Here is a 17,327-nt window from a genome sequence, read left to right as displayed (position 1 = left end):
GTTGCTAGGTACGCTTTCAGCAGGTGCAAAGCTGAGCGTTTTGACGGGCCTCTGAGAAAACATGTCTGAAAGAAGTATGTTGACATGATAGGTGTCAAGATTTATATACCTCTAAGATTTTAACAAGTTGCAGTTCATTGGTACAGCTGAAGAAGAGAAACTGATAACCCGCTCTGTGTAAAACGTGAGACATTGATTACTTGGGCACGACACAATCCTGCTCATTCAAAAGCCAAAACGTGACTGTTTTATCAACAACCAATATGTCGAAAAGCAAGTCGTGTTCCCTGGATAGTTTCGTTGACGATTTCCCGGAGAATGTCAACATTGCTGACCTCTGTGATTGTGGGTATGTATGTTGTGAAGTTTTATACACACTTATTGATGACAGATGAAGTCTCAAAATATGACTACAGAATTCAATTTGTTTGTGAAATTGGTATTGTTCATTCGACCATTTACTAAAACTGACATGTTCCTTGAATTTGTAAACATTATAGTAAAGTATATATTGTGAGGGAGCGGTGGGGTAGCCTTGTGGTTAAAACGTTTGCTTGTCACGCCGAAGACCCGGGTTCGATTCCCCACATGGGTACAATGTGTGAAGGCCATATCTGGTGTCCCACGTCGAGACGTTGCTGGAATATTGCAATGGTTGCCTTGAGTTAGTGCTCTGTGTCGCGATATATTATCCATGGAAATCAGAAGCATCAAATTTCAGTGTAAGCAGTTTGAAAAAAACCCCAAAACATTAGTCTAGATTTGTTTAAGCGCGCGCGCACGAAAGCGCGCACGCGTGCACGCAGACACACACGCACAGAGAGGGGGCTTGGACTGTATATACGCCATTATTCCGGATTTGTACTAGCGAGCGCACACACGCATTATTATGCAATAAGTGCAGTATATTTAAGTGCAATCATCTTGACGTCTTTGGCAACGGGGTAGCTTGGTGTATAAAGCGTTCTTGGTATTAATTCCATTTATCACGGGCTATTGTTCATATCCGTCCTTACAACAAAACACAAAGCCCTAATGCAAGGAATCTCTCAATTAACAATAACATACCACAATTTTAAAATTTCACTAGCATCATAGCATCAAATTCATAATTTTCTTAGGTCTTCAATCTACCAACAAACAACCAATGTCGATAAGGATAGTTTATTATATATATATCCTTGGACATGTTTTTATGACAATTGCCTGTAATGTTTACAAGTGATACATCAGAGATATTGACCAATAAATTACCTCAAGGACGTATGTTTATGGTATTAATACCTCGTGTTCAACATGAGTGAATAACCGCCCGCAACACCGAAGATTAGTACAATAAACGTATACACCTTGTTCATAGCGCAGGTATGTCGAGAGGGCGGTCAAAGGTTATAAAAGACCCCTTCGATGCTTCTACCCATGTACAAGTACTCTTTCATAGACGCTTGAATGAGATTATATAGCACGGGCCGCTTATTGCACTAATATTGCTGTAAATAATGCCCAAAGACTGGCTCCAATCGAACGCATCTGTTGTAAACATATGTCATATTATGAAGTATATTAAATAAAGTTTTTAGATTTAATTATTTGAAGTAAATAATAATATAAACTGTTTAAAGTGAAAAGTAGTTAATGTCACTATCGGTGTAATTAATTATGTACTTCAAACATGCAAGGAATGCATTTAGAGAAAAAAGAAAAATGAAGAAAAGAAACTTTCCCGCGTTTTCCTTCGCCTGCTAAAAAAAACAAGGATACTAAAATAATACAACAGACATTTAAAATTTTCATTTCGGTCTAACGACGTGAACTTCCCAGCTAAAGTCTTTAAACAAGCAAACTGAAATGTCCTCGGTTCTCACTCTGTACGAGGAAACTAACCACAGCCTTCACTGCCCCTTTCAAATCCGGACGATTTGAAAATGTGTACTGATCGTGTACAAGATTCCCCAAATGATTGTTTTTAAAGGGTTCGAAATGTTTTGTTTTTCTGTGTTGCTCTGTCCCTGACGAATATTCTGTTAGAATCATTTTCTCTTGTATGGGGACTTATGCAATATCTGTCGATGATACAAATAGAGCTACCGAACTGGCTACTTTAGGAACAGTGTAAAACTTCGACCACGTTGATACCGTATCATACGTATCATACGTTCTGGTAAGATTATTATTTTAGATTTAGTGCGCCAAAATATAATATTTTCAGAAGATCCGCTGACTGTGGGTTCGAATCTCATCGTATTGGTTTGACACCACCATATTAATGTTCTCGATTTTGTAAATCATGATTCAAATATACTTGGCCGAAGCGAACCAAACGCAAGGACCAAAATACAGCCATAATACACACCTCTCATATGATATTATTCTTGTTTTTTTTCAGCCTCTATTAAAATCGTATAGATCTAGTTTCTTTTGCCTATCAGTATACGCCGTGTGGCAGGTGCTGACGAAGATCACTGTGTGAAATTACATGACAAGCACAATTCGCCAGTGTGCTAAATCCACAATAAGATAAGATCGAAATCCCAAAATTCACCATGACGGCGAGTTATTCAATTAATTGCTTTCCAAACACATTTTTCACATGCCAGTATCGAATAACACTTAGAGAACTGTCGATACGACCCCTGGACTTCATGAAATCAAAACATTTCTGCTGAATCAATTCGTGGCGACGAACAATCGATTGGCTCTACCCTTGGAACTTCGCAGGTGTGTCTGTTCTGTATTAGGGATTTTAAACACGGGTATCGAGTGTCTTTGTGAGTTGAGTAGTCAACAAGAATATCTAGGTTTGATTTGAACACGGGTATCGAATGTCTTTGTGAGTTGAGTAGTCAACAAGAATAAGTAGGTTTATAACATCAAGATAAACAATTGCGTTCGATTTACAAAGCTTCTTGTAAGCGTCTCTATAAACAGACATCATTCACAGAGGTCCGTGTCGTCTCACGGGTCTTTACCCTACCATAGGATGTATATCTGATGTTTTTCAGACGTTTTCTCTGGCATATATTCTTTTTGGAAACTAGCTAAGAACAAATTTATACACATTATTCACAATGATAGTTTAGCTATTCCCCTAGCCGTAATTGTTACCGCTGTGTACAAGAGCAGAAAGTTTTAAATTGTGCTGTATATAGTGAGTTTCTGATCTGGAAGTTGACGTGCTATTCTCACTGAAGATGTAAATACATTTACGATTTCTCAGGCATCCTGTCTCATAGGCCAAGTGGTCGGTCGAATACGATATTCGGATTAATTGTTCGTATGTACACCGCGTGGCATGTAAATAAAATAATTTTTTGGTTATTGCTTTTTTTACCTATTGCCAGTACTCTTGTGGTTCACTGATTTAATCTGCGTTGACTGTTTGTTCTGCCATTTTTCCACACACGACGATCCCATCATCGTGAGTCAATGTACTATGAATATATGTCCCGGCAATCCAGTAGTCAGATGGACTGGTTGGTCACCCTCGATGACTTGTTGAGTGCATGCGGGAAAGGATGCTCAATCACTGGATTGTCTCGTCAAGGTTCGATTATCTACATACTGTCATGAAATTGGAATAAATGTAAGGTTTCTTGTTTAACTCCGCTCTCGGCAATATTCAAGTTGTATGTAAATTATCGAATCTGGACCACACAATCCAGCGACCATCAGCATGAAATGGAGATACATGTTTCAACGGCTTACACAATGGGATACATGTTTCAACGGCTTACACAATGGGATACACCTTTCAACGACTTAGACAATGGGATACATGTTTCAACGGCTTACACAATGGGATACACCTTTCAACGACTTACACAGTGGGATACATGTTTCAACGTCTAAGACAATGGGATACACGTTTCAACGACTTACACAATGGGATACATATTTCAACAACGTCAGCGATCCTGCCCTCCCGATCTGGCTTGTCGCCTCCTGGGGATATGTATGGGTTGCTGATGATCAATAATTATTCTAATACGGATCTTCACAAGTACGGCGTCAAACAGCAAACATAGCAATAGACTATACTACGTTTGCTACTATATACTATACCCATCCAGTCAAACTGTGCTTGACACTGTGACGCTTGACACCGTAACATACCGTCTTATTTTTGTATGTTTCCTCACAGCACGGGAGCAATATCAAAAGTTTACACTTACAATGATACGACACGCTAGCAATGAAAACATATTTTATACACACAGTGAATTAATACACATCTACCGCCGACCCAACACTACCTAGATAGAGTAACCTTTCACCTTAACCCTTTATCAACGTTCGCCCTAACTGAACGCATGCTCACCTGCCCGAGTCTATTCGTTTCAAAATGTGCATTGCCGTCGCTCAATACTCTCGCTACTGAAACGTAATGGTATCTTTCATAACCCTCCTTGTGTATAACCCACGGGCATTCAAAGTAATGTGTGTCGATTGAATAATGTTACTTGATCACAAAATAAGTTTATAGCTGAATGCGGGAACACGCTATGGCTTATGTGAAATGCGATAAGCAACGTCGCCTGAACGCCCATTGTGCGTTACCTACCAACCGAAACGTTTTTACCCCCTTGGGATTTCCACTGGCGTGTTACAGTATCGTCGAGGTCGGGGTCAACTCAAAAGCAATTTATTAAAAAAACACAATGCCGCATCTGCTTGTAAAAATGTACATTTCGGTAGTGTTATGTGTGTTTGAAAACTTCATGTTTTTTTCCTTTCCGGAGCAACTGAATGAATTGATTTTCTTTGTGTTAGGATTATATAGTTATTGAACGATGTGTCTGGTGGTTTTGAGTTGAGATTATCGCTGGAGATTAATGCATAATCACAAAATGAGAGGGATTACCTCGATAGTTGCTATGGACGGCGGATTTTCTTTTGGCAGGTCTTTCAGGTCACGTAACTCATTTTCCGCGGAGTAACTGGATAGGAAGACGTTAATTGACATTGTTCTGTCATGAAGTTGGAGTGACTGGATTCATGATTTGCGACACATTTGCAGTTTCTATATCAGTGATCCAACAACGACAATAAGGTAATATCACAAATTCCGCATACACTAAACACGACGGATAATAGTTACACAAACCATTGTGAACTACAATTAAAACGGTAAAAACATGCATTCTGAAAAGAAAAGATGAGATTGGTTATATATGTCACCGTTTTTTCGTTGTTTCCTATATTCTGTCCGACGATACACTCAGTAATATCCCATGGTATATGTATATAGTTCTCGCAGTTGCTAAACAAAACATGTCTGACATCTCGGCTCATGTCACGTCAACAAGGACATAGTGAAGACATATGTAGTGAATGAGTTGACTTTTATGCCGCTGCTGGCAATATGCAAGAACACCAAAATGGGCTTCACCCATTGTACCCATGTGGGCAATCGAACCCGGACCGTTGGTATGTTGGGCGAACGTTTTAACCTCTGAGCTATCCTACCGCTAGGAAAACGCTTACGTATGAAACACGAACGTGATTTTGTGAGGATATTACCTGAAATACCGTTTTAATAGAGCGATATTACCTGAAATACCGTTTTAATAGAGCGATATTACCTGAAATACCGTTTTAATAGAGCGATATTATCTGAAATACCGTTTTAATAGAGCGATATTATCTGAAATACCGTTTTAATAGAGCGAAAATAATAGTCGTGTACCTCCTCCAGCCTGTTTAACATTGTCGTAACGAGTTCATTGAAAATTGGTAGTAAAGCGGATTAAAGTTTTACTACTTTCCTCCAGTCGCCATAAGAAGATGGGGCGACTCACAAAAACAACTCGACGCCGGGAAAAGTTTCCAGTGACAGACTACCAAGCAACGTTTCAGGCAGTGCAACATCCACGACCTCGCTCTTCTAAGCGCCCCCCTCCCAGTCCTCCGCCGGAAAATGCTGGCAAGCCCATGTTCTTTGAGACGAACCAGAGATTCGAGTTCAGACGCCCGACTAATGTAGAGAGGGTGAAGCCTATTGTTCAGGTGCGTACATTTGTTTAGATAACTAAAAGATTCTTGCCAATTCAGTATTCAGACGATTCCCTTTAAAAGAAAAAATGGATTAAAAAGAATGAATAAAAAGTCAATTAAAATGATAACATACACATACATTTGTTTTTCAATATCTCACTGATCATTTTATTTAAGAAACGAATGTATAAATGCAAAAAGTAAAAGCAAATAAAATGGTCATATGTACAGGAATATGGTTGTAAAATATTTTCACTAATAACGAATAGAGTGTGATATTTATTTCAGTTCAAGACATTACGCTTCTCAGATTTGATTTGGAAAACTCAATGCAAAATTTAACTACCACTGAGAGAGCAGATTAAGGTACTGACACTACTTGGTGAGGGAGCTGGGATTAACGCCGCTAACGTGAAGATCCGAGTTAGAATTGGTCTTCAGCAACCCATTCTGTTGTAAGAGACTACTAACGGGACCGGGTAGTCAAAATCACTGACTTGGTTGACACCTTTCCTTTGCGTAGATCGGTGCTCATGCTATCAATCACTAGATTTTCTGACTCAGACTCTATTATTTACAGACCGTTGTCATGCAACAGTAAAACTGTTCAGTGCGACGTTAAACAATAACTAACAACAATCATGCGAAGTGATGACACCAAAGGGCGACACTCTGCACAGCGAATCTGCACCGTCTTTGTCTGTGATGCTATACGTCCAGAATCCAAGTTGACCTTTCATGTTTACAGGAGGACAAGTATGAACGCCTCGACATCCCGCTTGACACTACCACGTCATACCAGAAGGAGTTCATCCCTAAACAAGCGGAACCGGAAATACGGGTCTACCCTATGCGAGACAAATTGAAAGTGTCGTCTGCTAAGTTTGAAAGTTCGACTACCAACAAGCAGCACTATAAGCACTGGGTGCCCCAGCCGAGTGTGCCTTTCGGGGAGCTGCCGAGTTTTGCAGGTAAGGCATATACGTTATATCTCCGTGTGTTGGTGCGTTGCGTTTTACCGCCGCATTGAGTAGTATTCCTATGATAGCATGGTTTCCCTACCGAGGGAGGTGCCAAATGTCTGGTGCCAAGCGTATGGTTCTGACAACCTAGAAACATAACTTGGGCGAACATGAGCCTAGATTTCTAAAGATAGTTTTAAGTTAATGATGATGTATGGCACTTACGACTGTCTTAGCGCTAAGAGAGCTTCGAAACTCTAGGCCCAGTATCCGAATGTCATAAGTCATAAGATTCTGGCGAATCCAGTGGATGCAGCTCTGCATAATGGACTGCGGCATCTGAAACGACTGGATACACTTTGCCGAAGATAAGGACAGTCAAGTGTATACATGTATATACCTTGGGCTCCGTGTTTGGAAGAGGCACAAAGCTTGTACTGACAATTAACAAGAACTGGTGGAGAATCTCAAATATCTAGCTCACTGAATGCGTGAATCGATGCTGCCGATGTCAATTGAGAGAATGTTTGGTCAGGACTTCATGGGGAGAGGATTTATTTATGACCTAATAAGAATTAATGGGCGATGGAGAAGCGTGTTCCTCTCTAGCCAGCGCTTGAACCATACATCGGATATCATTGATGCTTTAAAAACGCTCCGACGTGCTTATTTTATGTGATCCCAAATTCTTTCACCTTTTTTTCTGTGTGTTATCAGGAATTACGTCTTAGTGTAAAACGTAGGGCGACCTCGCTTCCGTGGCAGAGTATAACGTCTGATGACGTCAAGGTAAAGACGACGTCACGATGGTTTGCAATCATGCTAATTGATATTATTCACTATAGTAATCCCAGGACATACATTGTTTGATATCAGGTTGAAGCGGGTATTGGGTGATATATTTCACTTCCTCTCCAGGGTCCATCCTGTTCCCTGAGAAAGAATATTTGCCTGTGAGTACCACCAAGAACTCCTTTCTGGGGAGGTTCGCCCCTCCCGCTGACCAGGTCAAACCCGGAATCACAAACATCAAGATTGAAGGTTAGTGACAACGGTTGTTTCTGAAGTTAGTGTTAACAGAACATGTCTTTGGTTGTTTCTAGGGTTAGTGTCAACAGAAGTTAGTGTCAATAGAATATGTGTTTGGCTGTTTCTGAGGTTAGTGTCAACTGAATATGTGCTTGCCTGGTTCTGGGGTTAGTGTCAACTGAATATGTGTTTGGTTGTTTCTGGGGTTAGTGTCAACAGAATATCTGCTTGGCTGTTTCTGGGGTTAGTGTCAACTGAATATGTGTTTGGTTGTTTCTGAAGTAAGTGTCAACAGAATATGTGCGTGGCTGTTTCTGAAGTTAGTGTCAAGTGAATATGTGCTTGGCTGTTTCTTGGGCTAGTGTCAACTGAATATGTGTTTTGTTGTTTCTGACGTTAGTGTCAACAGAATATGTGTTTGGTTGTTTCTGGGGTTAGTGTCAACTGAATATGTGCTTGGCTTTTTCTGGGGCTAGTGTCAACTGAGTATGTGTTTGGCTGTTTCTGAAGTAAGTGTCAACAGAATATGTGCTTGTCTGTTTTTGGGGTTAGTGTCAACTGAATATGTGCTTGGCTGTTTCTGAAGTTAGTGTCAACAGAATATGTGCTTGTCTGTTTCTGGGGTTAGTGTCAACTGAATATGTGTTTGGCTGTTTCTGGGGTTAGTGTCAACTGAATATGTACTTGTCTGTTTCTGGGGTTATTGTCAACTGGAAATGTGTTTGGTTGTTTCTTAAGTTAGTGTCAACAGAATATATGCTTGGCTGTTTCTGGGGTTAGTGTCAACTGAATATGTGCGTGGCTGTTTCTGAAGTTAGTGTCAACAGAATATCTGCTTGTCTGTTTCTGGGGTTAGTGTCAACTGAATATGTGCTTGGCTGTTTCTGAAGTTAGTGTCAACAGAATATCTGCTTGGCTGTTTCTGGGGTTAGTGTCAACTGAATATGTGTTTGGTTGTTTCTGAAGTAAGTGTCAACAGAATATGTGCGTGGCTGTTTCTGAAGTTAGTGTCAAGTGAATATGTGCTTGGCTGTTTCTTGGGCTAGTGTCAACTGAATATGTGTTTTGTTGTTTCTGACGTTAGTGTCAACAGAATATGTGTTTGGTTGTTTCTGGGGTTAGTGTCAACTGAATATGTGCTTGGCTTTTTCTGGGGCTAGTGTCAACTGAGTATGTGCTTGTCTCTTTCTGGGGTTAGTGTTAACAGAATATGTGTTTGGTTGTTTCTGGGGTTAGTGTCAACCGAATATGTGTTTGGTTGTTTCTGAAGATAGTGTCAACTGAATATGTGCTTGTCTGTTTCTGGGGTTAGTGTCAACTGAATATGTGTTTGGTTGTTTCTGGGGTTAGTGTCAACAGAATATCTGCTTGGCTGTTTCTGGGGTTAGTGTCAACTGAATATGTGTTTGGTTGTTTCTGAAGTAAGTGTCAACAGAATATGTGCGTGGCTGTTTCTGAAGTTAGTGTCAAGTGAATATGTGCTTGGCTGTTTCTTGGGCTAGTGTCAACTGAATATGTGTTTTGTTGTTTCTGACGTTAGTGTCAACAGAATATGTGTTTGGTTGTTTCTGGGGTTAGTGTCAACTGAATATGTGCTTGGCTTTTTCTGGGGCTAGTGTCAACTGAGTATGTGTTTGGCTGTTTCTGAAGTTAGTGTCAACAGAATATGTGCTTGTCTGTTTCTGGGGTTAGTGTCAACTGATATGTGCTTGGTTGTTTCTGAAGTTAGTGTCAACAGAATATGTGCGTGGCTGTTTCTGAAGTTAGTGTCAAGTGAATATGTGCTTGGCTTTTTCTTGGGCTAGTGTCAACTGAATATGTGTTTTGTTGTTTCTGACGTTAGTGTCAACAGAATATGTGTTTGGTTGATTCTGGGGTTAGTGTCAACTGAATATGTGCTTGGCTTTTTCTGGGGCTAGTGTCAACTGAGTATGTGTTTGGCTGTTTCTGAAGTTAGTGTCAACAGAATATGTGCTTGTCTGTTTCTGGGGTTAGTGTCAACTGAATATGTGCTTGGCTGTTTCTGGGGTTAGTGTCAACAGAATATGTGCTTGTCTGTTTCTGGGGTTAGTGTCAACTAAATATGTGTTTGGCTGTTTCTGGGGTTAGTGTCAACTGAATATGTACTTGGCTGTTTCTGGGGTTAGTGTCAACTGAATATGTACTTGTCTGTTTCTGGGGTTATTGTCAACTGAATATGTGTTTGGTTGTTTCTTAAGTTAGTGTCAACAGAATATATGCTTGGCTGTTTCTGGGGTTAGTGTCAACTGAATATGTGTTTGGCTGTTTCTGAAGTTAGTGTCAACAGAATATCTGCTTGTCTGTTTCTGGGGTTAGTGTCAACTGAATATGTGCGTGGCTGTTTCTGAAGTTAGTGTCAACAGAATATCTGCTTGGCTGTTTCTGGGGTTACTGTCAACTGAATATGTGTTTGGTTGTTTCTGAAGTAAGTGTCAACAGAATATGTGCGTGGCTGTTTCTGAAGTTAGTGTCAAGTGAATATGTGCTTGGCTGTTTCTTGGGCTAGTGTCAACTGAATATGTGTTTTGTTGTTTCTGACGTTAGTGTCAACAGAATATGTGTTTGGTTGTTTCTGGGGTTAGTGTCAACTGAATATGTGCTTGGCTTTTTCTGGGGCTAGTGTCAACTGAGTATGTGCTTGTCTGTTTCTGGGGTTAGTGTCAACAGAATATGTGTTTGGTTGTTTCTGGGGTTAGTGTCAACCGAATATGTGTTTGGTTGTTTCTGAAGATAGTGTCAACTGAATATGTGCTTGTCTGTTTCTGGGGTTAGTGTCAACTGAATATGTGTTTGGTTGTGTCTGGGGTTAGTGTCAACAGAATATGTGCTTGGCTGCTTCTGGGGTTAGTGTCAACTGAATATCTGTTTTGTTGTTTCTTAAGTTAGTGTCAACAGAATATGTGCTTGCCTGTTTCTGGGGTTAGTGTCAACTGAACATGTGCTTGGCTGTTTCTGGGGTTAGTGTCAACTGAATATGTGCTTGTCTGTTTCTGGGGTTAGTGTCAACTGAATATGTGTTTTGTTGCTTCTTAAGTTAGTGTCAACAGAATATGTGCGTGGCTGTTTCTGGGGTTAGTGTCAACTGAATATGTGCGTGGCTGTTTCTGGGGTTAGTGTCAACAGAATATGTGTTTTGTTGTTTCTTAAGTTAATGTCCACAGAATATGTGCTTGGCTGTTTCTGGGGTTAGTGTCAACTGAATATGTGTTTGGCTGTTTCTGGGGTTAGTGTCAACTGAATATGTACTTGTCTGTTTCTGGGGTTATTGTCAACTGAATATGTGTTTGGCTGTTTCTGAAATTAGTGTCAACTGAATATGTGTTTGGCTGTTTCTGGGGTTAGTGTCAACTGAATATGTGCTTGTCTGTTTCTGGGGTTAGTGTCAACTGAATATGTGCTTGGCCGTTTCTGGGGTTAGTGTCAACTGAATATCTGTTTGGTTGTTTCTGGGGTTAGTGTCAACAGAATATGTGCGTGTCTGTTTCTGGGGTTAGTGTCAACTGAATCTGTGTTTGGCTGTTTCTGGGGTTAGTGTCAACTGAATATGTACTTGTCTGTTTCTGGGGTTAGTGTCAACAGAATATGTGTTTGGTTGTTTCTGGGGTTAGTGTCAACAGAATATGTGCTTGTCTGTTTCTGGGGTTAGTGTCAACTGAATATGTGTTTGGCTGTTTCTGAAGTTAGTGTCAACAGAATATGTGCTTGGTTGTTTCTTGGGTTAGTGTCAACTGAATATGTGCTTGGCTGTTTCTGAAGTTAGTGTCAACTGAATATGTGCTTGTCTGTTTCTGGGGTTAGTGTCAACTGAATATGTGTTTGGTTGTTTCTGACGTTAGTGTCAACAGAATATGTGCTTGTCTGTTTCTGGGGTTAGTGTGAACTGAATATGTGCTTGTCTGTTTCTGGGGTTAGTGTCAACAGAATATGTGCTTGGTTGTTTCTGAAGTTAGTGTCAACAGAATATGTGCTTGTCTGTGTCTGGGGTTAGTGTCAACTGAATATTTGCTTGGCTGTTTCTGAGGCTAGTGTCAACTGAATATGTGTTTTGTTGTTTCTGAAGTTAGTGTCAACGAATATGTGCTTGTCTGTTTCTGGGGTTAGTGTCAACTGAATATGTGTTTGGTTGTTTCTGAAGCTTCTGTCCAAGGAATATGTGCGTGGTTGTTCGTAATGTGTATGCTGACGGATGATTATGAGGCGATTTTCCTGAATCAGCGTAAAACCAAACTCACCCAGTACGTCCATTTATATATCGGTATGCATTGAGGGTAAAGCAGATGGATTATGCATAATACAGTTTGGGGGAAAACATAATCAGAGGTTGTGTCTATTTCTGACAAAGGTGTATTGAACGTACAAAAACCCAGATTATTACCACCTGCTTTGTTGCTGACATGTCATAAAATGTTAACATGACTGAATATACTTGCTTCAGTCCGCTACAGTCCTCACTGTCGTCAGTCTCTCTCTCTCTCTCTCTATCTATCTATCTCTCTCTCTCTCAGCGACTCAGTTACTTTCCTTAAAATAATAATAATAATAATAGTCCATTTATCATGCGCATTAGTCCATGCCCAATGACCCGTGACGATCACGGGGTAGAATAGGCCGTCAGCAACCCATGGTTGCCATAACAGGCGACTATGCTTGTCGTTAGAGGCGACTAACGGGATCGGGTGGTCAAACTAGCTGACTTGGTTGACACATGTCATCGGTTCCCAATTGCGCAGATTGATGCTCATGTTATTGGTGACTGGACTGACTGGTCCTGATTCGAATATTTACAGACCGCCGCCCAATAGCTAGAATATTGCTCAATGCGTCGTAAAACTAAAGGCACCCACTCACCCTTGCACAATGCATGCTGGAGGCACCCAATCAATATGATTACTATTACCCGATTTAACCCAAGCAGCCTGTTAGGCTTTAGAAGGTTAGTGGTTACATGACATATTCCATCGGGTACCCATTTTCTGCCGGGTGAACAGAGGTGGGAGACCACATTTGGGGCAAGACTGAAGTCCTTGAAACTTTCAGGAGTCAAGTTGCTAAACACGGCTAAGCCCATCCAGAGACTTCCGAGCTCGATGGTGCTTAACTTTAAGTGATTCGTGACCTGAGCTTTGAACACAGGACCACACGCCACCTTTACCCTATAAAGATATCTTTACGCTTTAAACGTCCTCACGCACTCAGCTTTTGGGCAAAAAGGGAGAATTGCACTAATTAATTCATCATAAAAATTAAAAACATATACCTCTTTTCAGGGGAAATGAATTTCGATACAACCCACAACAGGACGTTTCAGAACATAAGCGGAGATCACCGAGTCAAACCGATCACAAACAAGCCTGACCTGGCACTTCAACGCCGAGAGCGTTTTAACGGGGAGTCGCAATCTAAAAGCGACTTCCCTGGCTTTATGTCAGGGCAACCGCTTCCACCGAAACCGGCCGAGCCAGCACCTGCTACCATTGACTTAAGATTTGATAACAGGTGAGTTGCCCTGGTGTTAAGGGTCAATCAATCAATCAATCAATCAATCAATCAATCAATCAATCAATCAATCAATGTAGTCTTGGTGTAATTGTGGCAGTAAAATGTCGTAAAACTGATCTTGTTAAATGCAAGAGAGTAGCGTGCCCTTGGCGTACTAGGATCATATGAATGCATTTAACAGCATCATACAAGACCTGTTGAACCTATATATAACTTACGTTATATTCAAAGCGACTTTGCACAAATCACTGAATCATCCATTCACGTTACTTGTCTGCTGCAGGAGGAATTTTCAGACAGAGCAAAGATCAACGTTCAAAGGTCACGACGTGATTCAGCACCCAGCTCCCTCTCTCTGTAAAAAGGAAGATGAAGCTTACGTTCCTTCGGCCATGAAGTTTGAGTCGGAGACGTCACAGAGGGTGAGATAATGTAGTTTTACACAGTTTGGTCCTTTTCAATTATTTATCGCTCGCTGGTTGCAATATTCCGATTACATGAGGATGATCAGTCAATAATCGAGTTTTGACTTGATAAGTCAGTGGGTAATATTCCTAATCACTTATCAGTTACTTAAGGCATAGCCTGCTGGGGATGGGTTCAAACCGAAATCTTCTTTGACCACATGACTGAACCAGGGTTTGCGATATTAATTTATTAATAATAGAGATTTGTACATAAATGATTTTTGATGTGACTTATCAATAACATCAATAACCATATCATCTGTGATAATGGTTTAACAAAATGGTAGAAACCATCGACTCGCTAGAATAGGTCGCAGCACAATTCAGTCTCCATTCCGTCATGGTATCCCAAATACCAGGTCCATGCTGTTGATCACTGGATTGTCTGGTCTTATTTATTACTTGATAATGCTGACTGCGGCGTACAACAACACACTAACAAACATAACAACCTCAGTTACAACTACAAATATAACTAGTTAAGAAATTTCTAGATTATTTCTTGTTTGTCTTAACACTGACACTTATCCTTGCTCACAGAGAGATTTCCGACCAATAGACGTATCACAGAATACAGTACTCAAAGCTGTTGCTCCAACAGCCAAGCTCCACACATCGTCCGATGTCAAGTTTGACGGAAGAACCAGTAACAAGGACTTCTTCAAAGACTGGGGCGTGGCACCACGAGTGAGATACGGCGACTTCCACGAGAACCGACCCTACGTCCCTCCCGTGGTACGATTTGAAGGGGAGAGTGTCACCAAATCTACATTCGTGCCCAAACAGGCCGAACCTGTTCGGAGTTTCAAACCGGAAACAGCGGCCAAAGACACGCAGCCGCAGACCAAGCATTCAATGGACTATTCCACCTCATACAGTGAGACATTCCAACCCAAGAGGGCGCCACTGTGCAAGGCACAAGCGTATCTTATACAACAGGAACTGAAGAGACGAAAGGCAGCGGCTGAGAATCCAGAAATGGCAAATTCTTTAGTGTTTGCGAAGTAACCCGTTACGAACTTGAAACGATTTTCAAATGTTATGACTTCATGATTCAAGGTTTCCCTGATCCAGGCAAAGTTGATATCGAATCATGGTTATATGTTGATCCGTTAACCCTTTTATTCTTGGTGGATAATAAGTCATTCGTACAAGTAAATGAACTATATGTACAAACTCGCAAATTCGTTTACGATGTAAGTCAAAATTTAGAATGTTTCGCTATGACTCAGTGTATTGTCGTTTGTTAATCTTTTACTTTGAGATTATTTCAATGTCGAAGCTTATCTGTGATTTTATTGGTGCGTGGCTTCCATCTAGGTTCGGAATCGAGTGACTAGTCATGGCCATAATCCCAGTGTCAAATAATGGTGGCTGCGAAATCGAGGCTGGGGGTGACTGGGGATGTGGATAGCCAGCACCATGCGCGTGGTAGCCGGCTGCAGCATCTGCGTAGTAGGGGCGGTGAGGTAGTTGCCATCGCAACTCACATATTTCATCATAAGCAGGACAGACGTATCGTTGAGATTATACAGCGGATCCTTACGTCAGCTGTAGTATTTAGTCCTGACGTTCTCTAAAGTCTCCAGTATAATTTAGTTCTGAAATCCTCAGCATTATTTAGTCCTGAAATACTACTTATTTCATCAAGTTCCTGGAATTATTTGTCCTGAAGCCCTCGATATCATTTAAGTTCCAATACTGGTCCCAGTCCATATTTCACCAGGCAGTGAATGGGTATTTTACAACAGAAATTATAATCAAACTGCAAACAACGTTCGAAAGACGGACAATGGGCTCAAAGCCGACTAAAAACCTCTCGGACTCTTGTTTTCTGCAGGTCCTTGAGGCCGACAGCTTTTTCATCACCAATAACAAAGAATATTATGTCTGTAGAGTTCTGAGTCCTTACAGCCGGCAGTTTTTCAGGGTTAACAGCAAACACCGATTACAAACCTCCCAGCCCCTCACAGGCAGGTAGGGTTTTATGACCCCTAGGACGGATATTGTGATACATCGACTGCACTCTGACTATAGAGCAGATACCAACGCAGAGATTCGAGCATACTCTTTACAGCGTATGCTCTTTACGGACGTGCTATAATCATATCTCTGTTATGGAGCTTTTACCGTACGTATGTATTTCTTCACCGTATTGCCCCGAATTTGCGTGGATGATGATGCACCGCCTTATATCTGAAGACAGGGTTGAGAACACTTGCACTTTATCCATTTCGAATACCAAAGCATGCTCAAGCTGATGTTTGCCTTGTTATTTCTACTGATCAAATCTGTGATAATTTGTGTGGTTTTCATTGATATATCTTTGTGTGAGATTATGTTGGTATAACCTTTCGACTCATCCATTGTCATTTGAGTGACAACTCTCGTTATCTCCCCACTTACCGGAAGTGATCTTACTTCCAGAAATGATATCGTTATATTTCGACAGACGTTTCGAAACATTCTGTTTTTCGCCCCATCGTAAGGTGTGACGTATATTGGTCGATATATCGATATTGGTAGTTACGAATGTTAAGCAAAGCCGCCTTTACAGTCGTATTATTTATATTGTTCATGAACAATTTTTGAGGTGATGATAGTACCAACTTGGGGTTATACTCAAGCAGGTTGCAGTGTGCTCTTCGTCTGAAACGGACATGTATGATGTATGTATCTTTCTTAGTGTTTCATGGAGCCAGGCCAGTATTTGAATTTATTTGCTACCGTGTATTGTCCGCGTTTCAAGGACATTTACCATTAAATAATTAGTGGCTATTGGATTTAGAAGATTGATAAAATGCAAATCTACATTGTTCATGAACACGTTTTGTGCTGATGATAGTATCAACTTGAGATTTATTCATGTTTTGATAAGTTTTCATATACGATATTCTGTTTTTCACGTGGAGATGTTTTTGCTATTTATGTTTTTGTTATTGTTTTGCCGTGTTTTATATCTGTTTATTTTATACAATCCATGTTTATTAAGTGATTTATGTCAGTGTGTCCTGTCTCGATTTCATCATATTTCCTACAAATAATGAACAGATTGTCTACCAGAAATTATTGTTTTGTTTGAAATAAAGGTGTTTGGGTTTCTGTTCCTCATTGTACATTTCTTAGGTGAACCTGTCACTCATTATATGGAGGCGTCCATTTCATAGGACACACAGTGCCACCGCTGAAGTCGTGGAGTCTGAAAATAGTGGGGGCGGTAGTTAATGGTTAAAATGTTCGCTTCCTATGTCGAAGACCCGGGTTCGATCCCAACCACGGGTGTAATACGTGAAGCCATACCTGGTGTCCCCCAAACCGTGATATACGAGGGTTGGCTGAAAAGTTTTAAGCCTCA

At 40.7% G+C, this 17,327-nt stretch overlaps 1 protein-coding gene across 1 annotated transcript; it reads left to right on the top strand.

The window, feature by feature from the left end:
- The first annotated feature begins 1 nt into the window (after position 1).
- On the top strand, positions 2-17,079 carry LOC137288130 (stabilizer of axonemal microtubules 2-like). The gene is made up of 7 exons (XM_067820540.1): positions 2-349; positions 5,772-6,006; positions 6,743-6,965; positions 7,875-7,997; positions 13,274-13,502; positions 13,789-13,927; positions 14,513-17,079. Exons 1-7 carry the CDS (start codon positions 264-266, stop codon positions 14,978-14,980), a joined length of 1,503 nt encoding a protein of 500 aa, XP_067676641.1. The 5' UTR covers positions 2-263; the 3' UTR covers positions 14,981-17,079.
- The last annotated feature ends 248 nt before the right edge of the window (positions 17,080-17,327 follow it).

This window comes from Haliotis asinina, chromosome 1 (assembly GCF_037392515.1).
Source record: "Haliotis asinina isolate JCU_RB_2024 chromosome 1, JCU_Hal_asi_v2, whole genome shotgun sequence".
NCBI classification, from domain to species: Eukaryota; Metazoa; Mollusca; class Gastropoda; order Lepetellida; family Haliotidae; genus Haliotis; species Haliotis asinina.
This window is presented reverse-complemented; position numbering and strand designations above follow the sequence as displayed.

Coding starts and splice junctions, on each gene's coding strand:
- LOC137288130 (XM_067820540.1), top strand. CDS start 264: ATGTCGAAAAGCAAGTCGTGTTCCCTGGATAGTTTCGTTGACGATTTC. Junction 350..5,771: donor GCTGACCTCTGTGATTGTGG/GTATGTATGTTG, acceptor ACTTTCCTCCAG/TCGCCATAAGAAGATGGGGC. Junction 13,503..13,788: donor GACTTAAGATTTGATAACAG/GTGAGTTGCCCT, acceptor TGTCTGCTGCAG/GAGGAATTTTCAGACAGAGC.